Source organism: Lampetra planeri, chromosome 50 (assembly GCF_965212315.1).
Source record: "Lampetra planeri chromosome 50, kcLamPlan1.2.h2, whole genome shotgun sequence".
In the NCBI taxonomy this organism is placed as follows: Eukaryota; Metazoa; Chordata; class Hyperoartia; order Petromyzontiformes; family Petromyzontidae; genus Lampetra; species Lampetra planeri.
Window position 1 is genome coordinate 808,370 of NC_136156.1, and position 20,061 is coordinate 828,430.

The 20,061-nt window shown below is 43.6% G+C and overlaps 1 protein-coding gene across 1 annotated transcript; it reads left to right on the forward strand.

Moving 5' to 3' along the window:
* Positions 1 to 81: 81 nt before the first annotated feature.
* Positions 82 to 19,560, forward strand: CDC5L (cell division cycle 5 like). Its single transcript, XM_078616428.1, has 16 exons — positions 82 to 252; positions 1,458 to 1,561; positions 2,099 to 2,260; positions 2,837 to 2,964; positions 4,099 to 4,198; positions 5,326 to 5,544; positions 5,943 to 6,087; positions 6,533 to 6,721; positions 7,417 to 7,565; positions 8,431 to 8,629; positions 9,631 to 9,795; positions 10,769 to 10,849; positions 11,646 to 11,882; positions 12,648 to 12,845; positions 15,597 to 15,809; positions 18,481 to 19,560. Exons 1-16 carry the CDS (start codon positions 208 to 210, stop codon positions 18,604 to 18,606), a joined length of 2,460 nt encoding a protein of 819 aa, XP_078472554.1. The 5' UTR covers positions 82 to 207; the 3' UTR covers positions 18,607 to 19,560.
* Positions 19,561 to 20,061: the final 501 nt, after the last annotated feature.

A 20,061-nucleotide genomic window follows, 5' to 3' on the forward strand; every position in this document is an offset into this window, starting at 1 on the left:
TGGCGATAGACTTCGCGTTGTAATGCGTTTACTAATTTTGAAACGCTATTTGTTTAACTTTATCTCTTTCCATCACGCCCCCTGCAGAGTGTCCCAGTGCGTGTGGCGGTCGTGTGGTCGCCTCGTCGAGTTGCATATCGCGATTTTTCACCCATTTACTCATTAACTTACACATCCCGACGGGTGCAGAGTTAAACAACAGCAACCATGCCTCGCATTATGATTAAAGGTGGCGTTTGGAGAAACACCGAGGTAAACTTTAATGTTTTTATTCGCATTCTTTACCCCGCGGCCTAGCAAGCAGCAACTAGTCCCAACGCGCAGCCAGTAGCGTTAACACGTTTACAAATGAAACTTCGTGTTTTTAATTATAGTTTAAACTCATTCTCGTTATATTATTCGCACTGATTAACAGTCGTCATGTGGCCACCGCTATGGATGGTCTTAATGTTGAATATGGATTGATCGGGGCTAATAATGATGCTGGATAGGATGCGTTGTGTGTTTTGTGCTTGGAATAGGAACGTGGAATTTCCGCCTCTGGATCAGGGCTGTGAACAGAGATAAGCGTGGCCCCACGTTTAACTTGTATCTCCTGCTGTCTAATTCTGTAGTTAATTGCACACTTACAATGCTACGTACAGCATAGTAGAAACGCACTGTGGATACATTTAACTAAATTTATGTAATAATCTGTTCTGACAATGTCAGTTCGTGGATTGGAGACGGCCATGCATATAACAAGTTGTTTTAGGCAATGGTGTTACGTGGTGGGCAGTAGAGCACAGTAACATTGTTGTACTGTACTGTGCTGTTCTACGCTTCAATGTCTATGCTCCCCACGTTGATCAATAATCAGTGTGGTGAAGTGCGGTCAAATAATCCTCACGGCGTGGATCGGCCCTCATCCAGCATTGGTTTGATGAAAGGGCTTTATATTTGTGCAGATTTTGTTGACATTGCAGCTCCTTTGGTGAAGCTGCAGTGCTTAAATGCTTAAATACGTTGTGAGTTAATATCCAGCCCGATTGTCATGAATTGGATCATCAAGACAGAATCTGAATCTTTATTTCGACTGGGGGAATCCAACGTATCGTTCAGTGGATTGATAAATTGTTCTCTGTCTTAAGAACATGACAGCCAGACTACCATTGAAGTACCCACACGAGCTTAGGTAATTTCTTTAGTTCACATCGGGTATCAACGTTTTTGAGAACTGAGGATGTAATTATGGGGCACACACTCTATAAAGTTGTGGCAGCCAGCAAGGTAACGTTTTTGCCCTTTACTCGTGCTGCAATGACTTTGAACAATGCACATAGTTTTCCTCTGTGATTATTGTTGACGAATATGGCTTTCCGTATCGAAACTACATACTGCTGCTGATTTTCTTAACTTATGGTAACATAAACACTGCTGTCCATGATCAACAAAATTGCTGTGTTATTCCGTTGTAGGATGAAATCCTCAAAGCGGCTGTTATGAAATATGGGAAAAACCAATGGTCACGAATTGCATCCCTGCTGCATCGAAAATCAGCCAAGCAGTGCAAGGCACGATGGTGAGTTGCCCTCTCTCATTCCGTTTGTGGACTGAGAAGGCTTTTTTTACTGTCAGTGGTTGCAGTCCAGGGATAATCCTTGTTTATCCCTTCCTTCTGATACCTTAACACCTCGCTTTCTGCATGTTTAACATTACTGAACCTTTGTTGAGCTGTTAAAATTAGGCTTGTGAAAAAATGAAATTCGCAGCGCTTTGGCAGTCTACTGCCTAAGGCCTCTCCACACCGTGTTTTTTGCTATTCACATTTAAATCACTTTCATCATTTGAACCACAAATCGATTATGTATGTGTCACTGTTGAACATATAGTGATTGCAGGGTTTCAATGAACCAATTGTATACAACAAATATAATTCATAATGTATCTGTTGATACACAATGAATTGATGCATATATCGTGAGAATACACATTTGAGTTGAATCTATTCATTGATACATCCCAACAATAATACACATCATAATCTGAATTGAGCACGTAGACCGGTTTGACCATTCTCACATGCTGATCTTTGTGTGGCTCTTTGCTCCTCGTGCAGGTTCGAGTGGCTGGACCCCAGCATCAAGAAGACAGAGTGGTCGAGAGAGGAGGAAGAGAAGCTCCTGCATTTGGCAAAGCTCATGCCGACACAGTGGCGAACCATCGCACCCATCGTGGGCCGGACTGCTGCACAGTGCTTGGAGCACTACGAGTACCTCCTGTAAGCATTGCAGCATGAGCCAGCCCTCGAAGGCACTGCCCCAACCTCTGTGTGACCATCACAATCACCTTGTCTGCATGTTTGTGTATGCGTGTGTACTTGCGGCCTAGTGGTAGTGCCGCCGCTGCGCCGCCACTGTAGCACAGTGTGGATCACAAATCGTGAATCTACCAGTCATCAGTTAACCCTTCGCACTTGAGTCTTTCCCGTGACCTATCAGTGAGCCTTTGACAGGGCATGTGGCCCCGAATTGTACCTAGCCTGGCATAAGTGTTTAGTGATGTCACTTGGTGGCAAATGTCGGCTGTTGTTAGCGTAGTGATAAGGAATATAAACCCGGAAACCTGAGATTTTCGCCTTAGTTATAATCTGTGACGAGTAATATCAGAACTGGTCCTGGGCCTCCACTAGGCCTTGAATGAGTACCTAGCGGAGTCTAAATATCAGCACTGGCCACACCACCCTCTCCTGCGCCATGCCGGACTTAATAGGTGCTCACTAACAGCACCGCTCAATCAATCTGTAGGCTACATGGAAAAATCTCTCTCTTTGTGCGTGTGTGTGTGAACTGCACAGGGACAAGGCAGCACAGAAAGACAATGAGGAGGAGCAAGGAGATGACCCTCGTAAGCTGAAGCCTGGAGAGATTGACCCAAATCCAGAGACCAAACCGGCACGACCTGACCCAGTGGACATGGATGAAGGTGAGGAACACAACTCATTGTCCACCCATAGCTTAATGCAAAACTACGTGCCTCACTGGCATGTGGTGAAGTCTTAATATACGACCTTTCATGAAAGGCCCGGTAAAGTCATGGATGTTGAAAAGAATGATAGTTATATAGGTGTGGGACTTGAGTTTAGTGAGTTTCGTTGACTGCCAAAATTGTTCAGATACTTAGATGGGTGTAAGGCTTAGTCGTTCGTTTATTTCGGAATCTGCTTGTCCTGGGGAGAGTCGCGGCGGCAGCATTTTTGAGTAGGGCGGTCCAGACCTCCCTTTCGCTGGCGACAGACTCTAGCGCTTCCTGGGGAATTCCCAGGCGTTCCCAGTCCAGCTGAGCGACATCGTCCCGCCAGCGTATCCTGGGCCGGCCCCGGGGTCTTCTCCTAGTTCATTAAAACCTATTCATTTGATTTTATTATTCAAGTTTGTGGACATGGAAGTTTTTATGAAAGAGACTCCTGGTCTCAATGGGCCATTCCCTGTTCTTCAATAAAGGTAATCTTCTATATTTTTAACAATAACGAAAGTAATTGTTTGCAAAAGCTATTTTATGCAAAAGCAGTAATTAACTAGATTTGGAGCTTTCGTGACTGCAGGAGTAACTTTTTGGTTATTTTGGTAAAGTCATGGAGAAAGAAAATAATTATTTAATTTACTTTCTTTCTACGTGACTTTATCGAAAGAACCAAAAAGTAAAAGCAGTAATGTTTTTTTTCTTAGAATTACAGGAGCTCTATGCTTAGCTTTTAGAATTTTTAAATGGAGTGTTCATTGAGTTATTCAAGCAGTTATTCAAATATATAAGAAGAGTCCACTTGGGCAGGACACGTTGCTAGAAGGGATGATTGTCGTGGTCGAGCCTAATAACAAGTGACACCCAAGAGGGCATCCATTGTCAAGATGGAGCAATTCAATCAGCTCTTGTGCAGGTGCTTGGTGGAGTGTTACATCACAGGACCGTGAGAAATGGCGATGCCTTGGGGGGGAGGCTCATGACACTGATGACTTTAAATTAACCAGCCTTGACAAAAAGTACTGTTGGTAGCCTGCTACATTTTGTGCAATAACAGTTGAAGAATTTGCTAATGTTGTTTTTCTTGTGCACCACCAGATGAGCTGGAGATGCTGTCCGAAGCGCGTGCCCGCCTTGCCAACACGCAGGGCAAGAAGGCAAAGCGTAAGGCCCGAGAGAAGCAGCTTGAGGAGGCCAGGTTTGTGAGAGACGGCTCTTACATGGTGGCAGTAGTTGCCGCAGTAGGGGGCACAGGTGGTGCATCTGTCATTCATCTTTGTCAGTCAACCCATGGCACCTGGGTCTGTCCCGTAACCTCCAGCCAGCGAGCGTTCGACACGTAACGTGACCTTGAAGTGCACATATCCTGGCACAAGCGCCGTGGTGATGTCCCAGCCACTAGTGGCAAATGGCGTTTTTTGTTGTTACGTGGCATGATCTGAGGCACACACCCTCGAGGTGGCTTAACTTTCCTTACACTTAACATGCAGCACTTCAATTGAGCACTTAGCAGAGGTTATTGAACTAACCCTAGTCACTATCAAAAGTCACTCTCTCACCGTTAAAATGTGTTTGGTGGTCCAGTAGTATAATGTTACACATCTTTATTGTGGGGGCAACTGCCTTCATAGGATAGCCACTCTGAATTTGACATCATTGAGTAGTACTATAAACAATTAAATTACAAAATCTAAAAACTTGCATGCTCATGTACCATTGGTGGGGCTATGATTAATGGGCCGGTGATGGGCTCGTGCTAGAGGCTGATTGGCTGGTTGCTTCGTCTTGGTTAGGTTGTGCTACGTCACGTTACAGTTTTCCTCTCTCCCCCCCCCTTCTCAGGCTTGACGTTTACTGCATTACCACTTGTGTGCTATTGAATTCGGGTCAAATGCAAACATCCACAGAATATTACTAATGGGTGCATATTTAGAAGGCACAGTTCACTTCAAACGATTTGTATGGATGTTGAATTTCTTTCGCACCATACGTAGCCAATCGTGCTAAGCGGATGTGCGATTTTATGTGTTGCCAAGATTGGCAGTTGCAATTTGATTCAATAATATATTAACTTTTAGTTTTGTCTTTACCTTGACAGTTTTGTTTGCTCGTTGAGCCTAAACGTTATCCAGCATTTAACTTGTTTAAAATTAAACTAATGGATTCTTTACCCACACTGTTTGATGCATGTATTGTGAATGTAGTCACCGATTTTTATTCATAAATCGGTGCATCGTTATAAACCTAGTCTTTTGCACATTGCTTGTGAAGTTTCTTGCTGATGCGATGAGTTTTGCTTTGCCCCGCCCTGCGCGTGGCCCACAGGCGCCTCGCCGCGCTGCAGAAGAGGCGGGAGCTGCGTGCTGCCGGGATCGATATTCAGAAGAAGCGCAAGAAGAAGCGCGGGGTTGACTACAATGCTGAGATTCCGTTCGAGAAGAAGCCGGCGCCAGGTTTCTTCGACACGTCCGAGGAAAACTACCAGATGCTCGAGCCAGACTTCAAGCGCTTGCGGCAGCAGCACCTGGACGGAGAGCTGCGCAAGTGGGTTGCTGCATATGCATGTAAACGGTTAAGCCCAAGTGTTCTATGATTCTACCGATCAGACAATGAGGTTGTGCAAGTAAAATAATAATAATGGTAAGGGTGCAACCCTATAATCGGTTGCTCATGCTACTGCTGGCAAAAGGGCCTCAACTAGATGGAGCTCTAGATGGCCCTTCTTAAGCGGGTTTTGAAAGTGAGGATTTAGAAATTGTGATTTAATATTGTTTATTTTTGTTTATTACAAAAGGCTGGTTTTAATTTCATATACTAGGTGAAAGGTTTTTGTGCATTAAATGCTTTTGGACATGAGGGGGCAGCCTTGACCACCGATAAAAATAATATTACATTACCCTCATATACTTGTACCGAATTCCGATGCACATCCCTCTATCTAGTGACAAGGAGGAGCGTGAGAGGCGCAAGGACAAGCAGCGTCTGAAAAAGAAGAAGGAGTCGGACCTTCCGTCGGCTATCCTGCAGACCTGCCGCGTGTCTGACTTCACCAAGAAGCGCAGCAAGCTCGTCCTTCCAGCCCCCCAGGTGTGTGGCCACAGAGCTTGTGTGCAGTGGCCAGATGTTAACTACCTCACCTGGTAGACAGGAGGTCGTAGATCCGACCCCGACACCTGTATATTTGGAATTTGCATGTCTTTCTCCCCGTCGTCGCGTGTATTTTTCTCCTGGTCCTCCCGGTTTTTCCGTTTACATTTAGAATCGTGCGTTTACAGTATTTGGCTGCTATAAATGTCCACATGATAAGCCACTAAGTTGAACTATTATTTGTAGCCAGGTCACTTCTGAAAATGAGCTACATAGCTCAGTGGGCCTTACCTGGAAAAAGAAAAAATAGTTTTAGTTTATTTGGTCAGTTTTTCCCCACCATGTCTTCTTTAACCATTGCTTTGTTACCTATGCGATTGTCACTATCTGATATCATAACGTTATTGTCTTTTGATCTGGTTATTGCTATTGCAATGCTGCTCAGATCTCGGACTCTGAGCTGGAAGAGGTGGTGAAGATCGGGCAGGCGAGTGAGCTCGCGCGCCAGGCTGCCGAGGAGTCCGGCACCAACAACGCCGCGTCCAGCGCTCTTCTGTCCGACTACAGCGTCACGCCGAGCCCTGGCGGCCTACGCACGCCCCGCACCCCCGCCGCACAAGACCGCATCCTGCAGGTGCCCACTCGCACCTAAAACAACAACAAGCACAGCGCCACCTGCATACATACTCTCCAAGTGGTAATTTATTGATGTGGTGTATTTTTCTACGTGGTTTTGAGAATAATAAGTTTAATCTACTGGTCTGTCTGATTATTTGTAAGCACCACTGTTACCACATTCGTGGGGTCACAAAAACATGAAAACACTTCTATTATAATACACATGAAAACACTTCCATCCAGTTAGCTTGTTGTTTCATCATCATAATCAACTGTCCCTAACGTCAGCTCATTTGTGATGATAGGTTCACACCAATGTCCACATGGCTCTCTTTATTTCGCCAGTATTGCTGCTTTACTCTCTCTCAGTCCTTTATCTTCGAGATCGTTTACTGTTGCATCTATCCCCTCCTGGTTTTCTATCTTCCCCGCCCCCTGTTTGCTTCCACTTTCGTATTTGTTAAATCTAATGTTGAATTTAACTTTACTTTCCATGACTTTTTATAGAGTAATTTGTTGTGCTTTGTTCTATGCTGTACTATCTCAATTTGTAATAATATTATAGTTACCCTGTACAGAACCATGTCGGCCACGTGGAAGCATCTACGGCAATTATCCTCTTTAAATAAACCATCCTCACGCTATGTTTAAACATAAATGCTTCCATGAACTTTTTTTTCGAATTCCCCTTCCCCCATGTTTTGTGCGCAGGAGGCACAAAACATCATGGCGCTTACGAATGTAGAGACCCCGCTCAAGGGCGGCCTGAACACACCCCTGCACGAGAGCGACTTCAGCAGCGTCACCCCGCAGCGGCAGATCGTCCAGACGCCAAACACTGTGCTTGGAACGCCCTTCAGGTGCTACATCTCCACACGGGGTTCAGAAACATAGGTTCCCTTGACAGTCCTGTATGTAATTGTTTAATTGTTAAAGCCAAATAACAACATCACTGTCTACCAGAGGTCGCAAACGGGTTTTGATTCCTTACCCATACCCGTACCAGGCCGCACCAGGGTCGCAAACGGGTACCCGTACCCGTACCCTACCCGATACCCGGCTACCCGTACCCGGCCGGGTATCGGGTAGGGTACGGGTATTGGGTACCCGATTGCGACCTCTGGGATGAAGCCATGTTGCAGGCGTGGGTGGGTTGATTCTAGGCACTTGAATTGTGAGAAGAGACAAGACGTTGGGAAATGAGTGACAAACGGTTACTCACCAGTGACTCACGGCCTACCCGTACCCGGCCGCACCAGGGTCGCAAACGGGTACCCGTACCCGTACCCGGCTGGGTACGGGTAGCCGGGTATCGGGTAGGGTACGGGTATCGGGTACCCGATTGCGACCTCTGCTGTCTACTGCCAGGCTAATGCCCCCTTTGCAGGCTGGTCGTGTGTTCACCTCGTGCTGTCAAACGACAACTTCCCTTGGCTAGACTGCTGCAGATCATCTCAAGTTGCATTGCATGAGAGGAGCAGTTTACATTATTACTTGACGATTTCATAGCAAGTGTCTCATCAGCATTGTGAAGTTTTTCTGTATTAAGTGGGACCCAAGGGAGGTTATTTGTGTAGAGCTTTCTAGGCATGGCCGTTATAATTTCATTAATATTGATAATTTGACAAAATACATTCGAATCTCTGGTGTCATATTGGTCAAGTAATGTTTTCTTCCCTTTGACAGTATTTTATATGTTGAGGTTGCGTACTTTGCTATTTTCAGGACTCCATCTCAAAGCGGAGAGGGGCTGACTCCCAGGGGTGGGTTGACCCCCAAGATGGTGACAGCGGGGCCGGTGGGGGCGACGGGCCCAGTGGGCACCGGCCTCACCCCGGGTCGCACTCCCGTGAGGGACAAGCTCAGCATCAACCCTGAGACAGCTGGCCTGGAAGTGGACGACCCGCGCTATGCCAAGCAGATGGTATGCTGTGCACGCTAGGGTTGCCGCCATGTCATTTTTAAATACATCGGGGGTGGGCAACGTGCGGCACCGGAGCCGCATTTGGTGGCTCTCTAAGAACTGCTTCATGACGTTTTGTATTCAGGACAACCGTCTCATAATTGTGGCTCTTGAAATATAGATTTTTTTTTTCACCAAATTAGAAAAAATGGCTCTTATTATTTTAGTTACTGACCCCTGGACCACACGATGTGGTACGATGTCTCACCTTCGATGTCCCGCACCTCTGATTAGCACGGTTGGCTACGTACGTTGCGAAAAAAGTTTGACATACAAATATACGATACCAAGGTTCACAATATGACAATTGAGCTTCAGTGTCCCACATATTTGTAATTGTATTTCGAATTTTGAAAGCACTGCTTTTGGGCTTTGTTGTATGTAAATGTTCTTCAACTGCAGTTCACTTAAAATACACCTATAAATCAAATTATTACAATCTATAAAGCTTATAATGCACAATCGGCCAGTTACACAATAACATATTCAATAATTTTAACTACGAAAATAATGGAGGCATGTTATTGCCATGCCGTCAACTACTCCGGAATTTTTTTTTGAAAGTGCTTATTTTAATGAATACTAGCTATTTATTTTCAACTTTAAATGTTGCATTTATTTAAGAAATATTTCTTGAGGAAATGAAATGTTTCAAGAAGAATAAAATGACCAATGATAACTATATTTTGCAAACTCAACGAGAGGATTACCTTGGATCTTATATCACGTGACGTGTTGTCGTACCATCATACCGCAACAGCCATACTAAATTATTTTGACCTGTCGTTACTGCACCTCTGTGAAAAAAGCTTTATAGCTCAGAGGATTCCTCCAATAAAATAAAATATTGTGATTCTGAAACACCTTTGCCGTCAGCTGCCACTCCCCCAAGCCCTGCAACACTTTTGCCATCCCTACCGTGTAGCACAGCTGCGTCGCTTTGTACCCCGCGCCGAATGCAGGAGCGAGAGATGCAGCTGCAGCTGCGCAAGGGCCTGCAGGGGCTGCCCACGCCGCGCAATGACTTTGAGATCGTGCTGCCCGAGAACGTGGACGGCGACCAGGAGCCCGATGAGGCGCCCGAGAGCTTCGTGGAGGATGCCTCGGATGTGGACTCGCGCAAGCAGGTGCGGGCCACCAGTTAATTAATCAGTGAAATTGTAAATCTTTGTATGCATGCATATATTTAATTACCATTTGGTCATCTTAAGGGGACTTTTGTTTCTAATAGCATTACCAAATTATCTTAATTCATACTAGTTTTGTCTTGTCATAGTCAGGCTTTGGGCTTTGGGTAGTCATCACCATTGTCATGTTTGATGTTATTTGGGCACGTATGGTCATCATTGAAGGAAAACAAATGCGTTGTTGCTGAATATTCTCATCACCAGGTGAATATAAACATATTTTGACACTGGGAGACAGGCCAGCGTGTTCCTGTCACGAGTTCTGTTTAGTGCTGTTATGTCGACCCATTGAAGGCAAGTAGTTACTGCCTTCAAGGATGATGCAGAAGAATAAAACAATTATTGTCGATATATACCTAGAGGCCATGTCACAATGCGCCTCCCTAGCAGTTTCTGTTTGCTGGATTTTTGACATGCACTTGATACCTTGTTAATGGGAGAAAAAGAAAAACCGACTTTGGGAATTGCTCTCTTACCATCACTGCAGTGAAATATCAAAAGACACTGCAATGACCACAGTGATGCCAACAGATTGTACCTGAAATTCACCTCAAATTGTTCATATTCTCAACACCAAAGCTAAAACTCATGCAGAAAGCCTGGAATATGCAGCCTAGATATGTAGCTACAAGGTAAGAGTTGTGTTGTAGTTGCTTCTTTAGTAAGGAGCAATTATTAAAATGTGATTTGTTTGTTGAGTCATTGTGATAAAGACCACCGGCGTGTTGACTAGTGTTTTTTCTCAGGTTAAAACATTTCAGGTGCACAGTTTCTTTTAAAGGTCATCGCTGTCAGCATGCACATGTTTTCTTTTCTGAACTTTCTCAATATCTCGCCTGTGTGCACGAGTCCACTGGCGGTGTGATCACTCCTCGGTTGACGGTCGAGTTGTTGCTTGTTGTTGTGTGTGCAGGCGGTACGGCATGCCGAGCGGGAGCGGGAGCTGAAGCGGCGGCACCAGGCAGTGCAGCGCGACCTGCCACGTCCCACCGAGGTCAGAATGTTGGTTATGTTCAATCAATTAATTTAAATGAAGAAAATAAGTGGTCATGTGCAGTCATTATAATCAGGCGTGGTCAAACCACTTTTGAATGATCTTTCTTTGCTTTCGCTTCATGCTCTTGAGATGACATGATCCATCTCTTTCTGCCGACAAGCTGATCTGGTCATTCCTTCTCTGTGATGGTCAATTTCTCGGGCATGTGCTCTGCTTTGGCTGCCATTTCATTACCAGCCTTGTCCAGTGGCCATTATCCTTTTATTTTAGCGTGTTGCCCAAGCCCACTTACTTTCCTTAATGTTCAAAATAATGTTTTGAATTTACTTTTTTTCCATGATTCACGTGTTTCATTTTTTATCAATTAGTGTAATTCCCGGGATGCATTGCTGCATGTAGCATAGCAAACATTCAACTTGGGTTAAATGTTATTTGTCATTGCCCATGCTTCTTATCAATATTTCATAGCGGTAATAAGAACTGGTTGAACACTTATTCAGGCACATTTGTAGGTTAAACCTAAGATTCAAATACCAAATGTAATGATGCTTTGAGTCAATAGCTTGACAGGTGTTAAAGGAGCTAGCATATTTTTTAAACCCAAAGGATTGTGTTATAGGTGTCTTGGGAGGTAGAAGAGGCCCCATTAAATGTTGTTTTGTCTTCCAAATTTCACTCCCTTGCATGCTTTCTGAGTTTGTTTTCCTTGATAAGACTTTTTTTCTCAATGCACTATCATCTGGTTACAAATAAATTCCATGCACGCGTGTTTTGTGTTTGTGCGACGGAGCAGATCAATGAGACGATCCTACGGCCTGTGGGTGTGGACCCGCCGCTGACCGAGCTGCAGCTGGCAGAGGAGATGGTGAAGCAAGAGATGATCCTCATGATGCACTACGACGGACTCTACCACCCTCCTACCGACGATGGCGTCGCACACAAGGGCAAGGGTGGCGCCAACAACGCAGCGCACGTCAGCTTCCTGGAGCAGCATCAGTACGAGCCCATCGATGAAGCTGACCTGCATAAGGTAACTGTCGCTGATGATCTCAGGCTTGAATATTATTACATGGCGTTGACCAGATAGCTCAACGGTCAGAAGAACTTCGTACCGCTGAGATCCTTGGTATGGATATGGGCAGCTGGGGTCATTAAATCTGGTTCTTAAGTGTAGCGAGTTGATGATTTCAGCCCAGTCCCCCATGACTGCACAGAAAAAAACACATTTTGCTAAATTCCAGTTCCGAGAATTAATAAATATCTGACTGTCACACAATCTCTTTTGGGAAAGTGATAAAAAAAGCCCCTTGAAGGATTGTTCACAAGTCTGTGCAATATCTCTTTCACGGGCCATTTTCTGACACGGTGGAAACTGGATTCTTATTCTAATGTCATGACGCAATACCACAATTGGATAATTCAGGAAAAAAGATCCGGAGTTATTCATAGTTAGTTTGTGTCACTATTACATCTGTCTGGGTGAAGCTGCAGTTAGAACGCAGGTTCAAATTATGGTCAGAGGCCAGCTCCATAGTCGATCAAATTCATTTCACTTTGTGAGAAGTCCCTGGTTGTCCTGTGCAGAAAATGGCCACTTACCAAACATCTTTAAATGTAACATATGATGTAATTTGCCCCACAGTACTTCCTAGTTTTATTACGTGGTCTGCCGGACAAAACTAGTTGAAGGACCCTGCACGAGCGGATCATGATCATTGCCATCTTCATCGTCACATGCATTGAAATGAACACCCAGCACAGGGAGTCCTTTTAACTCGCTCGCCTCTCTGCACAGGCACGTGAGCTGCTGGCACAGGAAATGGAGGTGGTGAAGCAGGGCATGGGTCACGGGGACCTTTCTCTGGAGGCCTACAACCAGGTGTGGGAGGAGTGCTACAGCCAGGTGCTCTACCTGCCATCCCAGGGCCGCTACACACGTGCCAACCTCGCCAGCAAGAAGGACCGCATCGAGTCCCTGGAGAAGAAGTTGGAGGTAAGAGCGGCACGGCTAAAACGCCACAGTGCTCACAGCCCCCCCCCCCTTTCTTTCTGGTGTCCCCACAGCACAACAGCTGTGCGTAGCTGCTCACCTAAACTTAGAGATGGGACGATTAGTCAATAAAATCTAGCAATTGACGAAATATAATCGGCCGATTTTTTTTTTTGCCGAACACTCGCTGTTAAAAATGGAGGCTGCCTCATCCTGGCTCCTGAAGGCCGGAAGCCGCCCCCTAAAAGCCACGCCTAGTTTGACGCAGCTGCTGGAAAAAACTGAGCATGTTTGGAATTTGCACTCAAGATGTGCCACAAAATGTTAACATCCCCACTGGGGGGCAGTGCAGTCACTGATATGTTTTTTTTGCCGTCAGAAGTCCCTTTTATGGAACTTGAACTCGTGAATTTATGCCCAGAGACCAACAATGAGTTTAGCTTTTAAATGTCTTGTGTTTTAAGTTGAAAGTAATAATGCAGATAATTTATGTTATTGAAATGTAGATAACAATGAAAATAGAAGTAAGTTAGTTAATGCAAACTAACAGCTATGACGTCAGATGCATGGACACTGACAAAGGAATATAACAAAATCTGAAAAATTCCCGAAGAAGAGAAGCATGTTCGAAATTATGCTGAGAGACAGAAAGTGAAACACGTGGATCACAGAACAACTGAACCTCATGACGGCACCCCGGGGTACCATAGTACCCCGGCTCTAGCACAATGTCCGTGATGCAGTCATGTTTAGTCTGTTGATGGTCGGCGATGCGGCAATCGACTCGTCTCGACGAGCTGTACACGATGCACCACTACAGTGCGTACGAGCGTTCAGGGTTTCAGCGCAATCGTCCTCGCTGCGTTTCGACATTGATGTTGGATTGATTGGTACCCCAGTCGCGGAATTAAGTACACCCCTGGAAAAAATAGTGTCCCAGAAATAAAGTATTTAATTGCCTTGGCCATTTTGTATTATTTGGTACCCCGGAGTACTGCCATAAGGATCAAATGTATATCAGTGACTATCTGCTGTCAAGAAAAGGCAGTGCTGGATATATCACCAGGGAAGATGGCCGATAGAAAAGACTACATGATGAAGATGATGAAAATGTATTGCATTTGTTTCTGTGAAATCGCGTAATTAATATTAATGTTTTTGAGAATTAGTTTTTAATATGTGCTTATAATGTAAAGAAGTAATAATCTTGGTTAAATGCAATTACTATTTTCATTATTCAAATGAATACACTAATGCTGCCAAGATGAGTGTGGGAAAGTCAAACATGTTTTGAATTATACTTTTTTCAAAAGGATAGTGGTAAAGTGTAAGGCCGTGGTTGGAATTTCCCATTTCTTGGTTATCCATTGCTTGTGAGATTTATCATTTAGAATGCGTATGTTTTCTCAGAGTGTGCATTTTACGTCCTGGAAAATTAGCAGTTTGGCCATGGACTGAATGTCATCTCAGGAAATTGCGACCGTATGTTTATTAAACGTTTGGGTTTTATCAAGAAATTATATTTGGTATGTCCAGCACTCCCACAGATGAACTTGAAATATTTCAGATATTTTTCATCTTAGAAATTTCTACAAACAACGTTCAAAGAGAACTACCCCTTAGTTCACAGGGTAAAACGCGCAAAGAATTTTGATTGTGGTCGGGAAGATGCTTCTTTTTATAAATCAAAACCTTCCGAGGGGAAATATTTTACCCTATTTTGTCATGGGCATTTCGGAAAAAAATATTCCATTGTGTAACCAGAATATGATTGGAATGTTCATGTTTATTTATCCTCATGCCTTTGCATATTTCAGTAATGATATAACCATACTAATTCCCATTGTATATTCCACAGTGGATTATACATACAAAGTGTTGTATGAATTTGTCGATTCTCGTAACAGCATGGAAATGTACCAGTTGTGTTTCTTTGGGGCATGGTCGTGTAGATTTCAGCACTACTGTGCCAATAATTTACAACTAACGTTTAGTATAAAGTCCTATCTGAACTTCAGAGTTATAATCACAATATGTATTTATACTGGAGGAATTCGATGAACTATAACGCTCTTTTTCTTCATTTTACTTGACCTCAAACGAGTACCTCTTGTGATGTGTCAATATCAGCTTGTGTGTTGTGCGGACCCTAATGTGTGTGCATATTCATCTAAGGGCGGTGCATCTTTTCAGTGTTGTTGTGTTTAATGGCAACAGTGCCATATGCCGGAGTTGGCGATCACGCATAAACAAATGAATGATTGTGGGTCGTAGGACATGCTTATGATTGTAATTGTGACAAGTGTGACATGTGGTTACGCATAGCACAACCCCAGCATCCGTAGCCTCACTCGCTTCAGCACCATCTGACAGTGGCTTAGTCTGCATCTCAAACATGCTGCGTTTCACAATTGCTGACTTGATCAGATGTTGTAAAGCACCGACTATAGCATTGTAGTGTGCCAGCTGGCACACTTGTTATATCGGTTGACTAAAAAATTGGAAAGGTTTAGAGTTCAAATCTCGGTTGGCAGTCAACACAGCTTTTCATACCTGTGGTACGAGAGGCGGATGTCAACAGCAACATGCTAGATGGACTGGCTTGTGTCTTATTTGCTTAGCTTAAGATCATCAATGGAGGATTAGTGCTGCCATTAAATGAATGTGAGCAGCAAGTAAGGCTGCACTTGAAGTGTTTATTTTGCAGAGATAGTAAGGCGTGTTTGTTTTCTCTCTATTGCCTTTACACTGTAGATAAACCGCGCACAGATGACGGCAGAGGCGAAGAAAGCTGCAAAGTTGGAAAAGAAGCTGAAGATCCTGACGGGTGGCTACCAGTCACGCACGATGGCGCTCACCAAGCAGCTGGGAGAGCTGTGGGACCAGGTGGAGCAGGCACACCTGGAGCTGCACACCTTCCAGGAGCTGAAGAAGCACGAGGACATTGCCATTCCCCGGCGCCTCGAGGTGATGATCGCAGGCTAGACCGAGCAAGCGAACGGCGCTGCCTCATTCACGTACAGATACTGTCGCTTGCGCATGCCACCTGGGGAAACGGATATGGGCTTTCCGCCCATCTCGGTTTCTCAGGATTGTCCTCCTTTTGAGGTAGCTGTACTGGGAATCTGTAATTTTTGTCAGACAAATACACAACGACAAATACATTTACCCTCGAGTGGCCCCCTCTTCTGGTATTGTTTTTCTTATCTTTATCTTTTTCCCATATTTGCAGCCTTCTTTGTTAAGTTGTTTTCCATTCGTGTTTTCTAAACCATAGTTTGGCAAGTAACTTCCCTTGTTGATGTGAATAGCCCCTTACTGAGGATGTATCTCCTTGCCTGAATCTTGTTTTGATTTGTGTTTTTTTAAATTCCTGCATTCTTATTGTTGTAGTGATGTTACGTATGTAGTCGATGTTAGAACAATGCTACTTTATAAATCCAGATATCTCACGTGGTTGGTTGGTCTCTATCGTGTAAAATAGTTGGTTCTCTGATCTCTGGGATCAATGTAAATACGTGTAATTTATATATCTAATGCAAATCAACAAATGAGTGTGCCCGAAGGGAAATTTGTTTTTAATCGGCATATTGCCTGCTATCAAATATGGATCGGGATAATGGACACAGACAATAAATATGGAACATGCTGAAAGTAGGCAAATTTTCATGGAGCGATGCATGTTCGGTGTTACACTCAGGGACAGAAAGAGGAAAACATGGATCCGAGAAGAAGCCTAAATTATTAGAGACACAATGTTGACAATTATGAGAAGTGGGATTGGGCAGGATATACTCCAAGAGGGTTCACGTGAGTAATAGATTGACAAGACTAAGTGATAGAATTGTAGACAAAGGGGAGGGAAGTTGTCCCAGAGGACGACCACCACAGAGATGGAGCAATGAACCCAGCCCCTGTGCAGGAGCAACATTCATTGTAGCAGCGCAGGAGAGTACGGGGATGGCAACAAGGTGGCGAGGAGACTTTTACCCAGCAATGGGAAGGTTGATGATGACAATCAGATTATTACATAGTCCAAATGAATTGATACCATTATTGTATTGTCATCTTTGTGGAACCATATTTGACACTAGTTTAGGTACTGTGGAAATTGCAAATTCATATTTGTGATTCAATATTACCACGTGGGTTTTCTTTAAAAAAAAAGAAGTGCTAAACATGTGATCATTTGGTCACACACGGGGGTGAAAGGGGTTAAAATATGTTCACTAACTGATATAGTTGCCTGCACTATTAGTTTCTGAATCACTGCCAATAAATGACTCAATCTGCGATATGAAATTTGATCAAGATGGTAGAGATGATTAATGAAGTAGCAGCCCCATTTTATTCCAGATATTTACTTTTGCAGTTTGACAGAGCTATTGAGTCGTGTCTCAGATTGCAAGCTCTTACCTGCGGACAGAGTGTCTGTAAACTGGAAAGGCAGGATTTTGGTTAGCCCAAGGTTGCTTCGATCAGGTGGCTGAACCTTCTGTTTTGTTTATTTTTAGACAAGAACATGCAACCTTACACTTAATCCAGTGAAATGTATTGCTGTACAACGCAAGCTTGAAAGAATTATGTTTCTTTATATATTCAGCTGGTAAAGCACACCAGTCTGACATGTGCCTAAAACACTTGCGTGTGTTTTGTTACGTAAAGTCAAGCACGTGCCACACTTCTTTCACCAAGTCTCCTGGTTAGTGTAGTGACTGACTTGACTGTTTTCCACAGCAGTGATGTCAGTCATTGATTTATGTGGAAGGTTACGTGACATCACGTTTATTGACAGGTCCGTTAAGAAAACATGTTCAACCCGCATTAGTGCAGCACTTGGGGTCACTTGATGTGGTATTGTTCCAGCAACACAGGGGCAGCAATTCACACTTCACTTACGGACGAAGAGAAACACGCGACTTGGCTCTCATTAACTCTACATTGCTTTGAAGTTAACTGAAGCAACAAACCTTGAAATAAATGGTATTATGTAAATACTGTAGTCTTACTGCAAAAGCATTACAAAGGCAAATGACATTTGTTGGACTGAATGCCATATTGTGGTTGCTGGGAATGTCCGCTTATTACGTAATTAGGACTATATTTGTTAGTGGGCACATGCGCATATTTAGCGTGATGTAACGGAACATGTCGCATGATTGTGTGTTGGCCGCAGTAGTTTGCATATGTTTTAAGTATTTTCATTCACTGCGTATTTGTAGCTGGCTAGGTGGCGCTGGGGTTAGAGTCGGCGATACATGATTGGAAGGTTGCGAGTTGAACTCCTGGTCGAGAGAAGACTCAGCCTTGCAACCTCTCAGGGTTGATGATCAAACTGGCATCACTCTGAGAAATCAGCAGTGGCCCTACAGATTGTTATTCCGTTGGCTATAGGGATGTGGAATTACCACCAACTGGCTCAAATCTACAAAGCAGTTCTAAGCACCATCTTATTTTGAGAGTTGGTAAGCAGATTGATTCGGTTTATTTTTTTTACTTAAACTGGTCATTTGTGCACAGATTAGCATAGTTTCGTACCAGGAGGCATGTTAACTTGAACAAACTGTTTACACAAAGCAGGTTGTTTGCTTGTATAAACTCGGTTGATGTTTGGGGTGGTTGTGTGGTGGTGGTGCAGGCGCTGCGTGAGGATGTCGGCAGACAGGTGGAGCGTGAGAAGGAGCTGCAGAACCGTTTTGCAGAGCTCATGCTCGAGAAGGAGACGCTGGTGTCCAAAGAGACTACAAACGAAAATGATAATTAATCTCACAACCCTCTAACCCCAACCCCGCACACTAATACTTTCCCACTCCCCGTGCATCCGTGTTTAACAACAGCTCGGCTATTTCCTGCCTTTAAAACGCAACCACAAAAACCCTCTGGTAACATTAAAACAACATTAACGCTTCCGTAATTATATTCATACAATCTAAACATGTTCAAATATTGAATTAAGTTTCCCTGTGAAGCTTCGCATGTTGTGTAAACAAGTCCTGTATAGGCTGTGCATCTTTTTCGTTTTTACTTAATCTTTGCAGAACAGTTTTTTCCCTTCTTCATGTAGCTTATATGTAAAAGTTTTGATGTAGACTCCATAGTTATGTGATTATGAGCAGAGCCAATATAAATTGTTGGGGGAAATAAAAGTTTTTATTGTTTATTTTGGCTTTTTTTTTACTGTAAAGTAGCTAATTCACATTTAGCAATGAAGTGGCATGGCTTTCATATTACTGTACAATAAAATAGCCTCGCTTGTGCCAATATGGATATATTCACACATTTCCACTGGTCCAATTTATACATGCATTGTAGGCAGTTTTTATTTGGGTTGTGGTCATATAATAATTTCTATGAAGGTGAACACAGTAATCATTGCAACGGTAGTGCAAGAAGCGATTGCAGTCACAGATGTTAGGTCCACATTTGTCAAAGTACACCGTCCCATACTAAGTGTGTGTGTGTGTCCTTGGGTAAAAAAGTATTTGAAAAGTATCTTTATCGGGTGTTATCCAGTGTTGGAGATTTCACGTGGCTTTGGAGGGGGTTAGTTTATAGCAAAAGCACAATTCTCCCAAAATTGTATCTTAATTGTGGCCCGTCTAACATCGGTCCCAACAGTGGTCACTTGTGTGATGTGGTTTTTAAATAAAATGGCAGCAGTAGGCTTATATTTTTGTAAGTTTTGGAAAATCCATTAAAAACGATGTTTAAGACTTCACTTCAATGTGTATTCAGAATAAATACTGAAATATGATTTCAGCAAAGATAACCTTTAACTTTGGGAGTGGCTAAGGTTGTTTTTAATGTCATGGTACAGTATATTTTCAATTATGGTGAACTTATGTTTTTCATTATAACCAACTTCGTTGACGTAGCTTCAGAAATGTACATTTTGACAGTTGTATTGCTTTATTTAAATAGAACAGCATGCCCTACCAGTGTGCATCTATCCCACCTGAGCGTTTAGGGAGTGTGCCAGTGATGGGATGGATCAGAGAAGGCGGCACAGTGCATACGACCGTATCACCCAAGCAACATATCCCTGATCCACTCGCAACATTTCATCAGGATTTATAGAAGTAGCAATGGCTATCTGTCAAACGTTATGAGACCAGCACACATTACATTTGCTTGTGGAAGCATTTTCTTAAAACTGCTAAGTTGTATTTTGTATCCAGAAACCGGAGATGTTTTAATACGAGCGTCAAATATGGCCAAA